Raw genomic sequence first — 17524 nt, forward strand, 5'->3', positions numbered from 1 at the left:
TGTAAACTATAATACCTAAATCCCCAATCGCCCCCAGATTCTTCCACCCTTGAGTCACACCCAAATATTTTGCCATTCTTGCTTCTCTTGTTTTGTAATTTGTTGGTCTCACTCCTTTCTCTGGGCTATTCTCAGTAGAGGGCAGCCTCATCAAGCTCATATACGAAGCAGCAGACACACTGCATTTTCAAATAAATTCTAGTCCTTCATATAGGTTATCTCCACTTCCTATATGAATGGAGTTTCTTAAATCATGTATGAGAGTTAGGTGATGTACTTGCATTGATAGTCACACAGTGGGACTTATGCTTTGCACTACTGAACATCCTCTTAAAATTTCCATGCACACTTCTCTATGCTTCTTTCTTGGCTCATATGTTTGAGGATTGCTATATTTTTATTTTGCAGCACTTTGTAGATATCAGTACGAGCTTTTCTTTATTTTTTAATCTTTTAATTTTAATTTTTGGAACTGTTCTGCTTATCCGTTTTTAACGCATAGTAAAAGTACAAGGGAGATGCTTACTTGGCCTCAATTGTCCATTGAAATCCATGATGCTATGAGAAATTACACCAGATTAGAATCTGTAACATAATACTTTACTGAATGGAAACTAACATGTTTGTTAAACTAAGCCAAATATAGAAGATACCCTTCATGAAATACTTAACAACAAATCTCTTAGTTAAATCAGGCAGTGCTTATTTTGGCAAAAAAAGAAAAAAAAAAACACTGCAGTTCTCAGTAGAAGCAGTCTTCTTTCATCATTATCAAGATCTATTTTGATTAAACCTTATTCACGGAAATGATTTCTCTTCAAAACATACTGTCCTGACATGATAAAACTAACAACAGAATCAGACAGAAGAGTGAACCATGTCGCCAGTTCTGCAGCAAGGGGGCTTGGTATGAGATTTTCCTAATACAAGAAGTTACTAATAGATGCTTATATTGACCAATGGTTATGCAAGTATTCAGAACATTTTGGAAAAAAAAAAAAAAGACATGGGAGGAGATGTACGTAAGGCTTTTGATTTTAATTAATGCACATAATTTTAAGGAGTAATACTGCTGGAATTGCAAAAGAAATCATGCATAAAATGTGCATTCAGTGGTGCAGAACAAGCTTTCAAGATGAATAGGAGTCATAAGACTCCTATCACAAGCGAATAAAAGAAGCTAAATCAGCAATCTGGCTTTTTTGACTTTGAACCAAATAACCAACTTTATAGCTCTGTGTTGGCTGCCTCCAGCTTACTAACTAATGCTCACAGTGAGTGTCTATGGAGGGAAGCTCTTCTGTGGGATGCCATAACACTAGCGCAGACATGTTTTGCAATTATCTGTTGCTTTTGACAACATTTCATTTGGGGAAACAAAACAGAACCTTCTCAAAAAAAGAGGTATTATTTTTGCTTTCAAAGCCTTTGATGACTTTTGATCTGAGATTTATTCAATGTAATATTACAAACTCTGATATACTCTGATAAATAGCAGTTAGGCCAAAATACAATATTGCATATTTAATGCACCCAAACTTTTTCCTGATCCACAAAAACAAACAAACAAAGAAAACCCAGTTTCCCTGCCTTGCCTCCGATTCCATGCAAACAGAAACTCCAGACTGTTGCTTGTCGGAGCACCTCTGCGGTTCTCATCCCTCACCCTGCTGTGCCATGCTCTGGGCGAAAGGCTCTGGTACAGACCCATCCATAGTTTTCCATGCCTGTAGCACAGATGGTCTCAGTGGGGAGCAAACTCCCCATCGCCTTGTGCACAGTGTCTCCCGTGCCAAGCCATGCCTACCCAAGCAGGGAGCGCCCCAAGCCGGGCTGAATGCTCCTCCCCTGACGCAGGCAAGGTTACACCTCTCCGTCCTACGCCTGTCAGCGAACAGCTGGACTTCTCTGGTTACATGTGTGCAACGATTTAAAAAAAAAAAAAAAAAAAAAAAAGATCCGGGTTGGCTTACTCAGCAAGTTATAAAGAGTCATTTACAAAATGCGTCTTTCTTCCAGATCAGCCCGTGCCTTTGTATTTATGTGACTGAAGGTCTCAGCTGATCCCTTCTTTTCTTGTACCGCCAAGAGGTTTGCAGCAGCAGCAACAGCCACAGGCAGTACAATACTGTAAGTCACTGGGAATGTTTTTTCTTTTTTCTCTCAGTTCGGAAGGGGTTGGCTTTCAGCATATTCAGATCCATAATGCTTACCATATTTTTCTAGCAGAGAAAGTGAAGAGTATGTTCTGCTGGGGCTATGACTGCACTGCCATACAAGATGTAGCAGCAGTGAGGCGCCTATTTTATAACAGGAGCATGAATGAATGATGCAATCATGCAGGGGGAAAGCATCATCATTTTGTCAGGATATGCAAAGGGGATTGGAGGGTTGGGTATGTCAACGTCCATGAGGTTTCCTCTACCCCTTTTTCAACTACTTTTTCAAAGACGTTTAAAGAAATTTACAGCTAAGCACTGCTGTCAGATATCTGTGTATAGTTGCAAACAGTCCATCTATTGGTTTGCATACAGGTTGATATTACTACCTTTAAAAAAATGAACAGAAAACCAGGAAGTTTGAAGCAGGCTCCCTGAGCTAATTTAAGGACTGAACCTTTCTATTCATATATCTAAAACCACAGAAGCTCCCAATTTTGGGTGGATGGATCAAGTTTTTAAATAGTACTGGCAGGAATATAAATAATCAATAACAGGAGTTTACTTAAATTTAACTAATTTGCTTAAATACATCGTCTTTCCTCTAAAGTGATGCTATTCTCACCCACCCCAGTGCAAACTAGGATTAACTTCACTGATAGCAGTGAAATGACTCAAGGCAAATGAATTCACAGTTGGGCTTTTGTGTAGCCCACAAATTTCAGTGAAGTGCTCAATCTCACATTGTTAAATGGGAAAGTGAATCACAGTCAGAAACATCAGAGACTGTTTGCAAAGTGTAGGGTGAGTGATCAATTTAAAGAGTTATTTTAGGTAATATTTCATTAAGATTCACTTAATCTTCATTTTTTTCACAGCAATACATTTCAATATAATACAAAGTAGCAGGTGGCAGTACTTCTGAAAGCTGAAATATGGTAACAAGTGTAATCACAATGATGATTTTGAGATCTCATCAGGTTCTCATCAAATATACATCAGCCACAGGACACCTGAGATTCTGAGTATCATTTAGTTTTGCCTTTTGCATGACATGTCAAAAATATTGCAGATGTTTCAGTTTTTCACAGGGCAAATGCCCTTCTTTGAAAGGTCAGCAAACAGAAAAGATTTCAGTTGTTTTCTTTAAACATGTGCCCTTACATAATTGCTGGGCTTGCTTCTGTGACTCCACCCTCTCTGTTACGAAACAGATCTCTTGTGGAAACGCCAGATTTTCTTCTAAATGGCCTGCTGGTCTGACATTGGCTTAATGAAATACTTCATCGTCTGGAAGCAGGGAGATCTTCTGGGAATTCCACTTTGTCCTTGTAATTTCCTTTTTTCTCCAAGTATCTTAAGTTTCACCCTGTCTCTCCTCTGTCACTCTCTTCTTATAAGTCTTCTCTGGTCTCTTTGCCTTTGCTTTTCCTCTTTCACATTTCTTTTCGGCATTTCCCCTCATTATTTTATTAATTTCTCAGACACGTTGTAATGTTTGCTGCTTGCATGCTTTTCCTGCACGGAAATAATATGAAGCCTTCCTTCCTACCTCAAATCCAATGGAGAAAGATCAGAGATTTTCTACCCAAGTTTTCCAGATGGAAACAGAACTCATGATTATTGTTTGTGGGAATTCCAGTTACCATCTCACACAAATGTTGATGCATCTAAGCAAGTGGATGCTCTGTGTTTCAAAGTAATTCATCTTTGCCAACCATAGCAGACTATACCCCTCCGGAATCAAAAACTGCTACTCCCTTGCCATATCCTTTACAGATTTGCCCATAGAAGAGTTTTACCCAGCTTCAGTTCTTTTTGCTCATGTTTCCAGGTGACATGTACTTGTGAGCAAGCTACTGAATCTGCCCTTATACCCCACTATCACCTAAGAGAAAGCTATCAGAAATTAGTTAATTATATCAGTGTAACACCCAAGAGAGATTTGAGCATGCTTCCTTCTCTGACCTTCTTCTTTGTGTGTGTGTGTGTGTGTACATGTATGTGTGTACATGTACATGTGTACTTTACTATTTCTCAAAAGATAGAACATGTCCCAGACATGAAGTTTCCCGGTGGACGCTGTGCCAGGATGGCCTAGTGAGAATTTGGAAAACAAGGGGAGGAGCAGAACCTTGCCTTTTCTTGCTCACTTTTTCTTCCATTCCTGTTGGCCATTACTCAACACTGGCCTTATGCGCTCATCCAGATTCAGGGCTGGGAAAAATTTCACAAGTCACTGAATTGGCTAGTTACCATTTGGAAGGGCATTTGCCAGTCTCTAGAGCTGATGGTGACCCCTGGGGCTATGAGGACAAGGGCAGAATCTGATTTTACTCCAAGTGAAACCATTGAGCTTTAATCCCTAAAATTTACTTTTCCTACCAGGAAAACCCACGCAATAGCTGAAGCTTTCTTCATAGGTTCATTTCTTCGCTTCAGTGTGAGCTTCCCTACCTTACAGTTCCCTACCTTCAGTTCTCAAACACATCTAATCATATATCAGCCAAAAATGAGTCCATGTTTTCTAGAACTTAGTTCCTAGCCATAGCAGAAAGTGGGAAGATATTGGCAGGGACAAAGGGAGATGAGGGACTACTGATCTGTTTTTCATTTCAAAACACAATTCTTCCATTGCAACCTGTCATTTTTAGACACTATATCACATCATAGCCTGAAACTCTTCCATGCAATAATTCCTTCAAAACAAAGAGGAGACAAGGTTAATGCCAACCATGGCTTCACACCTGATTTTTGCTCTAATTTGTATATATGTTCTTCAAAATCAGATTGGCAGTAATAGTCTCATTGTTTTAGGGAATATCCAGAAGGGAAGGGAATAAGGAAACTGTGGATCCTGGGGAGAAGGAAAAGTTGATGTCTTGTCCTCCCTTCTTCCAAAGTGGGTTTCTAGCTATAACATTTTTCTCAAAGAGAATAAACTAAGACATGTATCCAGAAATATATTTCAGGTTGTCACTAAGAAATCACATAAGAGTGCTATGTCACCACATAGTGACATTGCATGATAATGTGGTAATGTTGCAGTGTAGCCTCAGGTTAGCATGAAGCAATGTGACATCTTTACATATTGGGGAATCAGTGCTGGAACATAATGATGCAAATGTCATGTCATAGTGATGCAGCAAGTTTGTCCAGCAGAGCAAATCTTTAAAATTGGCACTAGACCCATGACTCAATTTTTCATGGACTTTATAATTTCCAGTAGGCTAGAAAAAATTAACAGCATGCTATTTAAAAAATGTTAGTGAATGTTTTTTTTTTTAATTCCACTGCACAAATATATCTAGCAAATGGCTTTCAAGGCCTGCCCTGAAGTCATAGTCCCCTGCTTAGAAAATCAAAACCTTCCAGAGAAAATACGAACACATTGTTAAGGAATCAATGTCAAGTCAAGGCTAATGTAAAGTAAACTTGGAATTCAGTCACGTGTCCGCATGCTGCCAAGCCTTAGCTCGAAATCAGTCTCTGACTGTTAAAGGGAAGTTCTCAGTCCATGGCTGCTTAAGAGAGGTGTTTCTTTTATATATTATGCTGATGGTGTATGACTATATTTTTTTTTATGTACAGTCACCTGACAAATTATGGTTCAGTCCTTCTTTCTTCCTTTCCCAGATGGGTTTGTAAAAGCACTTTTTACAAACTCCTTTTTTACAAAAATTTTACAAAAGTTTTGTAAATTTTGTACAAAAATTACAAAAATTTTACAAAAAAGATTTTTTTACTAAAATCTCCTCTTACTCTGTACCCACTCACCTTTGCTTTCTGGCACACTAAGGAGGCTGACCTCAGGCTCTTTCCTGCCTCTTTACCCCCGAACTGAATGTTCAGGAGAGAAGTGTAAGCAGGGTAGTATCTGCTCTCTCATCCTCACTCACGCCTGTGACACATGTGATAAGCGCTGTAGCCTTTTGCGAAAGGCTTGAGCTTACTTAGGTTACTATGGCCGTGTGTCCACACTACAAAAACCAAGAATAGAGAGAACATCCCTCTCAGATAGTACTGTTTCACAGCTTCCTTTGAATAATTTTGCCTTTAAAATATGTTACATGCCTTTACTCTCTCTGTTTCTTGGTATTTCATATTTAGTAATGATTTAGTACTGACTTGTTAAATGCAGACTAACATTTTAAAATATGGTTCTCAGATATTCACCCCAGGTTTCATTCTTTAGGCACAGTGATTTCTCCATTTATGCAGACTTTTACCTTTCAATGAAGGACTGGAGTATTCTCTCATCTTCTGTATACATGAACATTTACAAGATGAGTATGTGTGTTCTGTATGTTTTTTCAGCAACTATGATCATTTTTGTCATAAAAATCTTTGTATCCTAATACTCACCATTTGGTGTCAAAAGCACTTCATTTAGTATGTGTGTAGGGTATCTTCCATGGATGTGGTGTTTTAAGAAACTCAAGGCCATAACTCCAAGGGGTCTAACTCAGGCAAAGTACACTAGCCATGATAATGGTTCACATGCATGGGTGTAGAAAAGATTGTCAGATCTCTGTTGAGAACTTTAAGAACAAGAGGTGAAAACAACTAATTAAGAAAGTGTTGAGACTACAGCTAGACTGGGTTTAAGTGCTGGTATGAAAACATTGTCCTGGACAGTTTACCACTGCTTTTTCTAATGAGAAATGCATTTATTTCTGCTTCTGAACAGAAGAACCCAGTTACCCCGATCAGTTTAAGCTGTCTGCAGTTTGCTGAGTTTGATCCCAAGTTTCTGTTCAGTTCTTAGTTAAGCAGAATTGCTGTCATGTTTTGTGCAACTAAGGACTGAATAGTACAAAAATGAAACCTTCAAGATTTAAGTCAAAAATAATGGTGTAGACTTGAGCAGCAGCTTTCAGTCCAAATACCTTAAAGCACTTGGACAACCACTTGTACTTGCCACATTGCAGGTAAAAGACCATAAAACTAGGATACGCAGTATTAGCAACAGGAACAAAAGTAAAGATTCACGTTCCTTGCTTTGACCATTAACTATTAAGTTGTGGTCTCTTGGTGAACAGAGAGAGTCCACCTCATGAAATAGTACTGGTGCTGACTGTGTGTGAATCTGGTATGTCTCCAGTGCATTAGTTTGGTACCAACTAGCCCCATGTGCTCTTCCATAGCAAGTTGTATTGAAGTTGTAACCTGTAGTTGTAAGAGTGAAGTCCACACTGAAATCTCTTATGAAAGGGTGAATCAAAAGATGAGTAGTGTAGAGAATAAGAAAATACCTGAATAAAACTCTGTTCCTGATCTGCAGAAGAGGTACTCAACATACTCAAGTGGGCAGATAAAAAAGGGAAGAAAACAAACTTTTTTTTATGGAAAAAGTTGTGCCAAGATGTTGTGGTATCTTAAGGGGTTAGGTTCCCTAAGCCCAAGACTTCACTGAGGTTTATAGAAGACTAATTCCAAATGTTAATGTCCTGATCCTGATCTATAACTGATCTACAGTTATAGATCATTCATGATTTAGGGACAGTCACTGACAGGTTTAAAACAACTATGTCTATTATGATCAAGAAAATCTTTATGTGAAGGCCAGGGTTGGGTTTCTTTTACTACCTCCTGGAACAACTAATTTTACACATGAGACTTGTTCTAATGAGAAATCAAGATCCATTCAAGCCATGAGGGCAAGATTAGACAGAAAATTACAAGTCCTCACCATAGCTGGCAGTCTGATAGTTGGTTCAGCAAATGCCAAGCAATACAACCTTGAACCCCATGTGAACATCAATGGGCTGAGCCTGCAGAGAACAAATCAGCAGCTGAACAAAGCTCCACTGCCCACCTGTAACGTAAATTGGACATCAGTAGGCAGCAACAGCAGAGAGCAAATCAGCAAGTGAGCCAGACCTCCACCACTGCTAACTCTCATTGATAAAAGCTGGCTAGCAGGCTGTGCTCGACCCTACTTGCAAGGATCAGATCAGTCACTCCAATGGCTCAAGACAGAGTGCAATACTGTGACTCACAGAAAGACTTTATCTTACCCTCTTACAGCAAAAAGGTTCCTAAAAGGATGGCGTCTCTCTTGGAGATGAAAGAAATCTTCCGCAATGCTGATGCAGTATGTTTTGACGTGGACAGTACAGTCATCAGGGAAGAAGGCATTGATGAGCTTGCAAAGTTCTGTGGAGTTGGAGATGCTGTTGCAGAGATGTATGTATATTTTTTTGCTACTTACTTCATATGAACAGTAATAAAAATAATCACGGATAAGGTTAATCTGTGACAATAGATTTACAACAGGGATTAATTCAACTCAGTGTTTCAGGAGATTATTATAGTTTAAAAAGGATTTTAGGAATAATATGCAGCATTAATGAATAATGAAGTAACTTACTTTTTTGGAATTGTGGAGCCAGTCAACAAAATTATACTGAAGTAAATACTGTAAATTTCTTTGAAAGGCTAAGATCAGGTCTTGTCTTGAAATTTGGCAGAGCACTAGCAAAACCTGATCTCTTATTATGAGAAGGAGGGGAGGGGACAAATCTGGTGACAATTCTTTGAGGCTGATTTTATCTCCATTGAAACTAGTAGCAAAAAATCCAGTAACTTGAGAGAACATCATCTAGCCTGCAGTTTAGGATTTTTGGTCCCGCTTTGACAGATATACTCACAGAGGGAATGAAGCAGTTTTCTTTTGTCTTGCTGGTTCCTAAAATGCAGCAACTGTCTTAAGAAATATCAGCAGTCTTCCACTGAGTCCAAAAAAACTGTCAGACTGTAGGCATACAAGTACTAACTGGTCTCCAGGCTCAGTAATAGCTTTTCTTTGTTAGATTATATAAATCCACATTTTTAGTCTTTTGTTTCCCATTCTCTTTATTTCTTCCCATAATACTGGTCAACTAACTTGAGAATGTAATAACAGATCATTGTCCCTTTTTGCACGCACTAGTGCTGGACCTGAACCAAGTTACTAAATCTGAATCTTTGCCTGTAGTTTGAGGGGAATTTGCAATTTGGAACTGAAGTGGATAACTCCAATCTCTCTCAACTTGTAACCCTCCTACAACTAGTTGCTAACAACCTTCTCAGAGCACCAATCTCCTGTACAGCATAGACACACTTAAACCTAGAACCTATAGGCTCCTAACTTGTTCCTTGGTATTCCTTCTCAACTAACAATTCTTGAGAGAAGCCACAGCTTCTTAAATGTCACTGATTTGCTTTGTTTGGATCACAATTTAGGACCCGCAGAGCTATGGGTGGCACTGTGACATTCAAGGCAGCTTTAACAGCACGACTAGGTCTCATACGTCCTTCTTACGAGCAAGTGCAAAAATTGATATCTGACCATCCACCTCAGCTAACACCAGGAATAAGGTAAGAGGAATTTCAAATGAACTAATGAAAAAGCTTTCCAAAACTGCATGGCATAAATAAACAAAGCTCTTTGACGTTAGTGTGGCTGTAAAAACCGTGGAGGTGGTTTAGAATCTCTTCCTACTTGATTTTCATGTTGCATACAAAGATCAAGTCAGGAGCTTACAATGGTCTGAGTCCATGTCAAGTAGATAAGCATTCATGTCAAAGAAAATAATGTTATGTGTTAACAGACATTTTTGGCTGGCAAGCTCACATTCCAGTCACAGATTGAATGGGTATGGAAAATAATCTGTTCAATCACACCCAGGCTAATACAGCTAGGAGGTTTAACATCTAGTGCTTTGGCTTGGTCTGTGCTGCAATTACAATACCTATTTTTTCCACTTTTGTGGGCATTCGTACCTCTGGACTCTGCTCAGGGATCAAGAGCTACTCATGTGGTACTGAAGTCACTAGCAGAGTATTAAAAAATCATTAAGGGTAAACATCCCCCACCCCCCACATATTTTATAAACATATATATGTGTATTCTTTCATCTTTGGGTTTAGAATAAACATCAACTATTTAAACTGAAAATATTTTTTCCCATTCAAATTGCTTCAATTGAAAATTGTTCCTTTATGAAATCTAGCCACAGTTTTAAGTCTGAAATATTTTTAGTTCATACAGTAGTTCTTCATTCTTGACAATTTATTTTCTTGTAATTTCCTATATTTTTGCTTATATTTGCTTACATTTTCTCCTTGAAACAAAGCGCATGCTCAGCTTTTTCTGTGGAAAGCATAGCTAGATATAGCTACAAAGGGGTCATTGTTTCCTTGTTTAGAATCACATGATTTTCCTTTTCATTCCTTCCCTTTCTTCCTCCTTCTCTGTGTAGCCTGCTTTAAGCCTCTACTTTTCTTTTTTAGTATTTAGTGTTTCTGCTTTTATTGCTACTACTTAGCTTTGCTGCATGTTGATCTTTCTGACTGTAGAGCCAAATCCTGTAAAACTTTTGACTGCCTTTAGGTCTCATTGACATTAACTGGGTCTGAAAACTTTTTGCTTCTGCTTCCATGATTCCTTTTCTGCAGTTACTGACATCTTCTAAAGCTATTACTGCTGTCGAGTGTCTTCAGGGATCTATCTCTGAGTTAGAAATTGTCTGCACTTTGCACACATTTCAGCCCACTTCTGTATTTTGGTGCTGTGGTTGTGTCTCCCCTGCATTCCTTACATTTTCTGTATTATAGATACTTTTTCTTGCTTGTTTTATACTTCAGAAAGAATTCTGAACTGGATCTGCTGTCATTTTGTTCATTTCGTGAGCAAAATGAAAAAACACACAAATATTTCTAGGGAGCCCTTGTTTCTGAGCAACTAAATACCTATTTGCCTCTGGATATAAAATGGTTTTGTTAAGCTCTTTTCAAGCAAACTGTATGCACAAAGACACAAAGGAAGGAAGGAGAAGCTTTAGGTGGCAGAGGATGGAGCCGGAAAGCAGCAGACATCCCAGTTACACCGCAGTAATGCAAAATATGGGCAGCCTTGCTTAAGATGTGTTTTGGCCTCCTTGTTATCCCTTCAGCACACCTTGATCCTGCTAGGCTCTCACGCCTGGTGATTCTTTCTTCCCAGGGAGCTGGTGAACAGGCTTCATCAGCGAGGGGTCCAGGTCTTCTTGGTCTCCGGGGGGTTTCAGAGCATCGTGGAGCACGTGGCCTTGCAGCTGAACATTCCAACAGCAAACGTCTTCGCCAACAGGCTGAAGTTTTACTTTAATGGTAAGATTCACCTACTGGTTCTTTTCTGTGCTGATTAATGCCACTTTTTGAATTCAAACTGAAGTAGAATATTGGACTACAGTGGCCTTTAAGTCAGACAGGATCTGGGGTGGGCCATCAGTCCAGGCTACATCACTTTGATACCAGTCCAGCTAGTTCTTGGCAGGGAAGTTGCATGTCCCCCAAAATACGAGTTCAGATCACCTTCCAGACATACAAAATACAGCTGTGGTTACTTTTTAATTGCAAGCTGTGCCAAAAGTTGTAAGCATTACAGCTGTTGACAGCAGAGATTAATTTTCTTTTGCTCTATCAAGTTTAAATAGTTTATTTTGCAAATTTGCTTTTATAGGCAAACATTGATTTCAATGACTAAGGACTGTACGAGGACCAAACGGTCTTAACTTTTGTACAGCAGCTCTGGACCTCATGCTAGTGCAAACAAGCACAACTGTGTTTAGGGAAGATGTTTCTTTCTTAATGTTTCATACATTTTTATGCATTAGTTTGGATGCTGCTTCAGGTTTAGACAAGAATGACTGGGAATGGATTTATCATGCTACACATACTTTTACATTAGCACTTCAGCTTTTTCAAAATAGCTCCACTTATGACTTAGGTAAAATCCTAGTTTTTCTTACCTTCTAATTAGTTCACTAGCACGCGCTGATTGTGGGGCTTACCTGACTGCATGTAATTAGCTGTCTTCTGAAGAAAAGACCATAGGCATCTATCTTCATTTCCAAAGATTTTGTTGATATCATTCCCAATACATGGACTTTGCTATAAACCCTCTGAAGTAATTACACATGCTGTCTATGTCTAACTTGTCCTTCTGCTGTGTTCTAGGAGAATATGCAGGATTTGATGAGACACAACCAACAGCTGAATCAGGAGGGAAAGGAAAAGTTATTACTCATTTGAAGGAACAGTTCCAATTTAAAAATGTAGTTATGATTGGTGATGGAGCTACAGACATGGAAGCCTGTCCACCTGCTGTAAGTATTAAAGAACTGGAATTCCCTCTGAGCAAATGCTTTGGAAGAAAAAAAGCTGTTTGAGTACTCCTTAGGATTACAAGGAAGAACTTTAGCACTTTCAGCAACCTAGAGATCTGTGTGGGTAATTTTCTCTAGAAAGGCTGTGTCATACAATTTTTGATTTTTCTCGGTCCAGACAATCTCAGAAAGCGTCTCACCCACTCTAGCCAGCTGACAGGGACCAGTAGCATCATCTAAAGATAAAATGAGAATACAGGCCATTTGTCCTCCTCTTATGCATTCATTCTGGTATAGCCACATAAATATGCTCTTGCTCTCTCTGTGTGCATTCAGAGGCCAGCTAGATAGCTTGGCATTCTCTAGATACCAGATTCTCATATATTTGCAAACGGTCCAGCAACCAGCCTCACATCAAGCTGGTATCATTGCCTGTCTGCCTTTCCTATCTATTTCCCTGCTTTAAGTGCTTGCTTCTGCGCAGAGGTCTTAATACTACCAAGATCCCAGTTCTGAACGATGATAAATGGTGTTTATAGCATGAAGACCCTGCATAGATTTGGTACACACCTACCTGATGTCAGCATAACAAGAAGGTTCATCTCACTGTAGAGCAATGACATCTTTCAAGATGGCAGCCCAGACAGGGTGAAATAATTGAAAATAATAGAAAGCTTTCAAAAGTGGTTATTTTACAGAAGAAGAGATTTTAATTCCACCTCATCGAGTGCCTTTCTCTATAGAAAAATACTGCAGTGCCCCTGCTTCACCAATGTTTGGGGACAGATATCCTGTTGTATGGAAATGCACAGGAAGTCCCTTAACATTAAATATGTGCACCAGAAATACAGCTTAATATTTGCTTAATGCTTTCTACCTGAAGGGAAAAAAAAAAAAAAAAAAAAAAGCAGTGGAAGTTTAAACACTGCACTTTCATTGCAGTTGGTTTTCTAAAAGCCAGAAATGATGATTGATCCTGGTTAATGATTGAAGACACGGTTAATGATTGCTTCTGGTATCTATCAAATGAGGTAAACAGAGTTAAGATAAACAGTATAGGAATAATTGTGAGATGTTGCAGGGATGTTCAGATGTTAACTCATTCTTGAATATTAAGCATTTATGTTGCATCACAGTTGCATCAGATTTTCAGTGAAGTCTGAACAATCTTAATATGCAAGGTACTGAGGCGCAACTTTGCTACTGAAACAAAACTCCAATAGCCGAAGTGGTGCAAAACTGAGCATTAATGAAGTTCTTGGTAATAAATGTGAAAAATAAACATGCATAGTAAAATAGATATTTTTGGTAGGGGAAAAATGCCATAATTTTGAAGTTCAATCTTAAAAACAAACTTAATTGCAGAAAAGTTCCATCCCTTATTTGGGACTGCAGTAATATATGTGCCCATTCTTTCCTTTTTGCTAGGACTGCTTCATTGGATTTGGAGGGAATGTAATCAGGAAGCAAGTAAAGGAGAAAGCTAAATGGTACATTACTCACTTTGACGAACTGCTAAAGGAACTGGAAGAACGATAAATTATACAGTAAAATAATATATTTAACAACTATAAATACAATGCAATTAAACATATATTTGTTTGCAAAGTTGTGTTCTGGATTTTTAAAATGATTTTGGGTGATGATCATTTTTCTCTTTCTGACCTGGAGCTCATGATGCAAATGCTCCCATGCTACTCAAATATTTTGTAATGAAAGTGCTAGTTTTTTTAAAGTATCTTTTCAAGGTGGAAGAGGTCAGTTGATTATTCACTCACTAGTGAACACCGGAGGTAGGAATTCATCAATAAGTTATTAACCAGGTACCAATCCATTAATGTATTATTAATAGATACCTATTGCTTCAAAAATCTTTGAAACTAATACCTATATTTATTTTGGGCAGTAAAAGAAGAATAGAAGGCCCACAAGGGAGAAGTTTGTGTTACCAATAAAAAATAAATAAATAGCAATAAAAAAGTCTTAAGAAGTAGAAAAATATGGTAAGTACTTTCCATGCCAAAGAATCTCAGAACTAGTTTAAACTAGTTAAATAGATAGGTAAGAAGTATACTTTTCCTTATCACTTAGCATCTCTGCTTTCATTAAAGTAGGGCTACAGGAGAACCTGAGATGTGATCTGTTACTCAACATCACTGGTACACAGTCTGTAGTCTCAAAGACATGAGGTGCATGCAAACCTGAGATACATGCAACATTCATCAGTATCCAAGGAGCCTATTTTAAAGCTAGTGATGTGCTATTTCCAATATCTCATTAAAATATTTACAAGTAAAGTCCAAAACTATGGTTTTGTGAAACAGTCACACTGTTTACTTAAGTGTTTTATTTATTTAACAATCTCTGCCCTGTCAACCTGTAACTCGATAGAAGCTGATTCATCTAACTTTACAAATGGTCTACTGATTAAGAAAACATTAGGAAATAATAGTGTAGTCTCTTTCTTTGCCTCAAGTGTGGGTCAATTACCCTTAAACTGTTTGTGCCAGAAATATGTCTAACCTGTTCTAAACAAGTATTTCTCTGAGCTCGAACTGACAAATCCTAGTTTCTTAATGCTTTCTCTTTTGTGGCTGCACTGTCTGATGCAAGAGAGACCTTACACAGCACTCACTTGGTAAACGCTGCCTCTTTGGCAGCAAGTCACTGAAAACGCTTCTGAGCGTGTCTTTTTAACCAGCTTTGCTGAAGCAACACGATACTTCCATCAAGACTTTTATTGCTCAGATATGCTTATAAAGAATGTCACCTGAGATAATGTAAAAAGTTTTATTAACATCAAAGTTCATATCATCTCTTCCACTTCTTCTTATGTACATAACTTGTTACCATCATAGGAGAAAGATACATTTATATGACATGATTTGTCCTGAAAAAAAAAAAAAAAACACACCCGACTATCCTGGCACTTATCTTCTGGGCGATTATGAACAGTTCCAGTATTTCTCTGGAAACTGAAGATTAGGTTGAGTGCCTTAATTCTCAGGTTCTCCTCTTCTATCCTATAACACCTTTGACAGATAGGAAGAGAAACAAGCTATATGCCTATCTTCCAGAACGTCACAGTCTCCAGAATCACTGCTGGTTTACACAACTTACACTACTTTCCTTAATTTAATAAAATTAAATCAAGGTGAAATGAAAGAACTCCTGTCCTACTGTTTGAGCATCATCATCAATTAAAACAAATAGTGCTTCTGTCCATTCTGCTACATCATCAGAGAAGATACAGGTAAAACAGAAGCATTAACAGACAGTGATGAATGGCAGTTTGCAAGGATGCCATCTGATGCTTTTGGCAAAAACAGAAACAATAGTAATTTCTTGAAGTTACATAAGCATAAAAGTACTTAAATTCTAAGTAAGTAGAATGGTTAAAAGAAAATGAATTCAGACAAACTTTTGATGGCTTCTTAAAGAAATGCAGACATATAAACAGCATCTATATACAGAGGTTAAAAAACTTCATGAAAGCCATGAGGGACAGTATTTGGCAGACTGTTCACCAGGACTCTTCAGTGCTAAACATGATCTCTTTTAAATTCTTCCTGAGAAGAATCTCAGCCAGCTCCAAGGCAGCTCATGTACAATAAAGCTTTTGTTTAAGCAAGAGTGTATAAGTAGAACAAGTGTAAACCCTTTCTATTCTCATTCAGTGTGTTCCTCTGCTCTCCTCCAAGATGAAACTCTACAGTTACAGAGCAAGTGTTTCTGTATGGTGCAATTTTCTATTGAATTAAAAGACAAGAAAAAAATCAACATCTAGCTAATCGACTATAGCTATGGGCTATAGCTATCCTACAAAAACTGAGACATGCTTCACTTTAAGTGTACGTAATTTCACTAATGCAACAATGAAAAGCCTACGCATGAGGCTTTGTGCCACACAGACGTTAACATTCATCACAGTATCTTCCCTCCGTGTGACTGCTATGGAAACATGGCATCATGCCAATGATTTCACAAGCGCTCTGTATGTCTGACTGGTTTGAATAAAATAACATCCCTTTCCATTGGGCAAATATCAAGCCCTACCTTTGCTCTGGAGGTACCAAAATGAGTATTTAGCTTAGTGAGTTGCTGAACAATTTAGTTTTTACAGTGAAGACAGTAAAAAATAAGAGGGAATAAAGCACGAGAGGGAAGTCCCAATGTTAAAGCCAACCTAGAAATTTATGTGAACGTATCACAACTGAGCAAAGCCTGGAGAGTAGCACATATAATCAGGCAGGTAATCACCTGGTCTTCCAGTGGGTCTCCTGCTTAGAGCACAAGAAAGCATACTGTTTCACATAAAGTTTTTTTTTATTGTAATGTAATCAATTCAGTGCAGAACTACTGCTTTAAGTTATATATTCAATCTGCATGAGGGAACTTATTAAAAGAACACCCTGCTGTCTTTATAGGAAAACTATGGGACAACTGAAACCTGAGTTTTAATTATTTCTTCATTTGTAGTGTTACAAAATGTAACAGGAATTAATGTATTACCAGATATCCTTCCAGGCATCATTCCCTGCTTTCCAATCGCTAGAAAGTGACTTAAGTTCTGGACTTTATGATTTCTACCCTAAGAAATGATGATGGATTGATAACCAATGGAAGAAGGGAAACTTAGTCATGATATTAAAAGGGGAAATCAACACAGAGTTCACAGCAAGGAAAAATAAACTTCAAAAAGGGCTCAGGCAAAGGGAAGTAAAAAAGGATTGCCATTATTTATTTATCTACCATGACATGGCTTGCGATTTTACACAGTTATTTGTAAGTAAAATAACAGGAACCAGTGTCTCTTTGATGATGGCCAGGGAACAACTTGGAAGCACTGAATGATCAGAGGCATATTCATAATGCATTGCAATAACTACTGGGAGTACACAATTCAGATCTTAGGTGGTATGTTAAGACTGAACAGACTTGTGCTATGGTGATGCTACCCAGAGAACATCCAGTTACACCTTAGATTTTTTATTCATGCAAAACTTCATAGACCTTAAGAATTCTGCCTGACTGGATTTAATTCCTAGTGCTCATGGCTGAAGATAACAAACACAGACTGAATCAAAACCCACAAAATCTTTCAATTCCAGAAATGTCTTTTGCCTTGCACTTCCAACTGAGATTGCTGGCAACAAAAGATAAGTTACCAGGAGAATTCTCTAGGAACAAGACACATGGAGGGATAACAAGGAAAGGAGGCCTGGAAGCTAA

The 17524-nt window shown here is 38.2% G+C and overlaps 1 protein-coding gene across 2 annotated transcripts; it reads left to right on the forward strand.

Annotated features, from left to right (window-relative positions):
- Nucleotides 1–1936: 1936 nt before the first annotated feature.
- Nucleotides 1937–13865, forward strand: PSPH (phosphoserine phosphatase). 2 transcript variants are annotated; one of them, XM_062592627.1, is made up of 6 exons: nt 1937–2130; nt 8190–8348; nt 9387–9521; nt 11149–11294; nt 12144–12292; nt 13721–13865. In XM_062592627.1, exons 2-6 carry the CDS (start codon nt 8209–8211, stop codon nt 13829–13831), a joined length of 681 nt encoding a protein of 226 aa, XP_062448611.1. In that variant the 5' UTR covers nt 1937–2130; nt 8190–8208; the 3' UTR covers nt 13832–13865. The 2 variants fall into 2 exon arrangements, with proteins under 2 accessions (XP_062448611.1, XP_062448610.1); XM_062592626.1 differs by lacking the exon at nt 1937–2130 and having other exon boundaries at nt 8115–8348.
- The last annotated feature ends 3659 nt before the right edge of the window (nt 13866–17524 follow it).

The sequence above is a fragment of the Rhea pennata genome, chromosome 20 (assembly GCF_028389875.1).
Source record: "Rhea pennata isolate bPtePen1 chromosome 20, bPtePen1.pri, whole genome shotgun sequence".
Classification (NCBI taxonomy): domain Eukaryota; kingdom Metazoa; phylum Chordata; class Aves; order Rheiformes; family Rheidae; genus Rhea; species Rhea pennata.